An 836-nucleotide genomic window follows, 5' to 3' on the forward strand; every position below is an offset into this window, starting at 1 on the left:
TCAGCAGCCGCCTTGGCAAATTTTTGAATCGCATGCAACAGTGCTGAACCCTTCTTGGCGATGAGGTCCACGGCGTCGATGACGAGCGTGGCAACGTGACCATGCTTGGCCTTGAACTGTGCGGCGACGTCCCGAAGACTGAAATCGAGTATCGCCCAGCTCTTGAAAGGTTCTTCTGCCGATGCTATTTGATGCATCTCAACACCACGGTCTTTGAAGTAGCCTGCTGTGAAGGTGAACCGGTTGAACGCGAACGCGAGAGACCCCGCCAGTCGTTTCGGCACATCAACGGGGAGCTCGCTTTTGATGATGTGGTAGACAATGCCAGTGCTGTTGGCTCGGATGGCGTCGAGGACGGCGGTGGTCTTGCCGCAGCCTACTTCGCCAATGACGACCGTGTAGTCCTTCAACAGCGCGGGGCGCAGCACCCCTTGAAGCATAGCAACGGCCTCTGGACGATTGACGTGGTATTTCTCGAAGGGCGGGATCACGGAGCCGGCCTCGAAGCGTGCGAGCATGCGAGCTAGCACGACTTCGGGCGAGCGGGTCTTGGCGTCCATAATTGTCTTCTTGGCGTCCAGCACGTGCTGAGCAACAACAGCCGCCACAACCAAAATGATGAATATGGTGGAGACCGCCTTGGCGACCGCGCCGCCGATGAGACCGAACACACGCCGAAAAGTTGGCTGTTGCTGAGCCAGGGCTGCTAAAAGAGCTCCAGCTGCAGCCGCAGCCGAGATTGCGGGATAAAACAAGAAAAACAAAACGAAAAACTCTTAAAAAAAAAAAAAAAACCACTGCGCGCGACCATGTGAAGTACGAAGCGCAAGCGTAGT

General features: G+C 55.9%; 1 protein-coding gene across 1 annotated transcript; it reads right to left on the reverse strand.

The window, feature by feature from the left end:
• Positions 1-188: 188 nt before the first annotated feature.
• CAOG_09234 (hypothetical protein) lies at positions 189-614 on the reverse strand (the record flags this gene model as incomplete). The annotated part of the gene is made up of 1 exon (XM_011272665.1): positions 189-614. A coding segment is annotated over one exon (426 nt), but the record flags the coding sequence as incomplete, so codon positions are not given.
• Positions 615-836: the final 222 nt, after the last annotated feature.

This window comes from Capsaspora owczarzaki (assembly GCF_000151315.2).
Source record: "Capsaspora owczarzaki ATCC 30864 unplaced genomic scaffold supercont2.74, whole genome shotgun sequence".
NCBI lineage: Eukaryota > Filasterea > Ministeriida > Capsasporidae > Capsaspora > Capsaspora owczarzaki.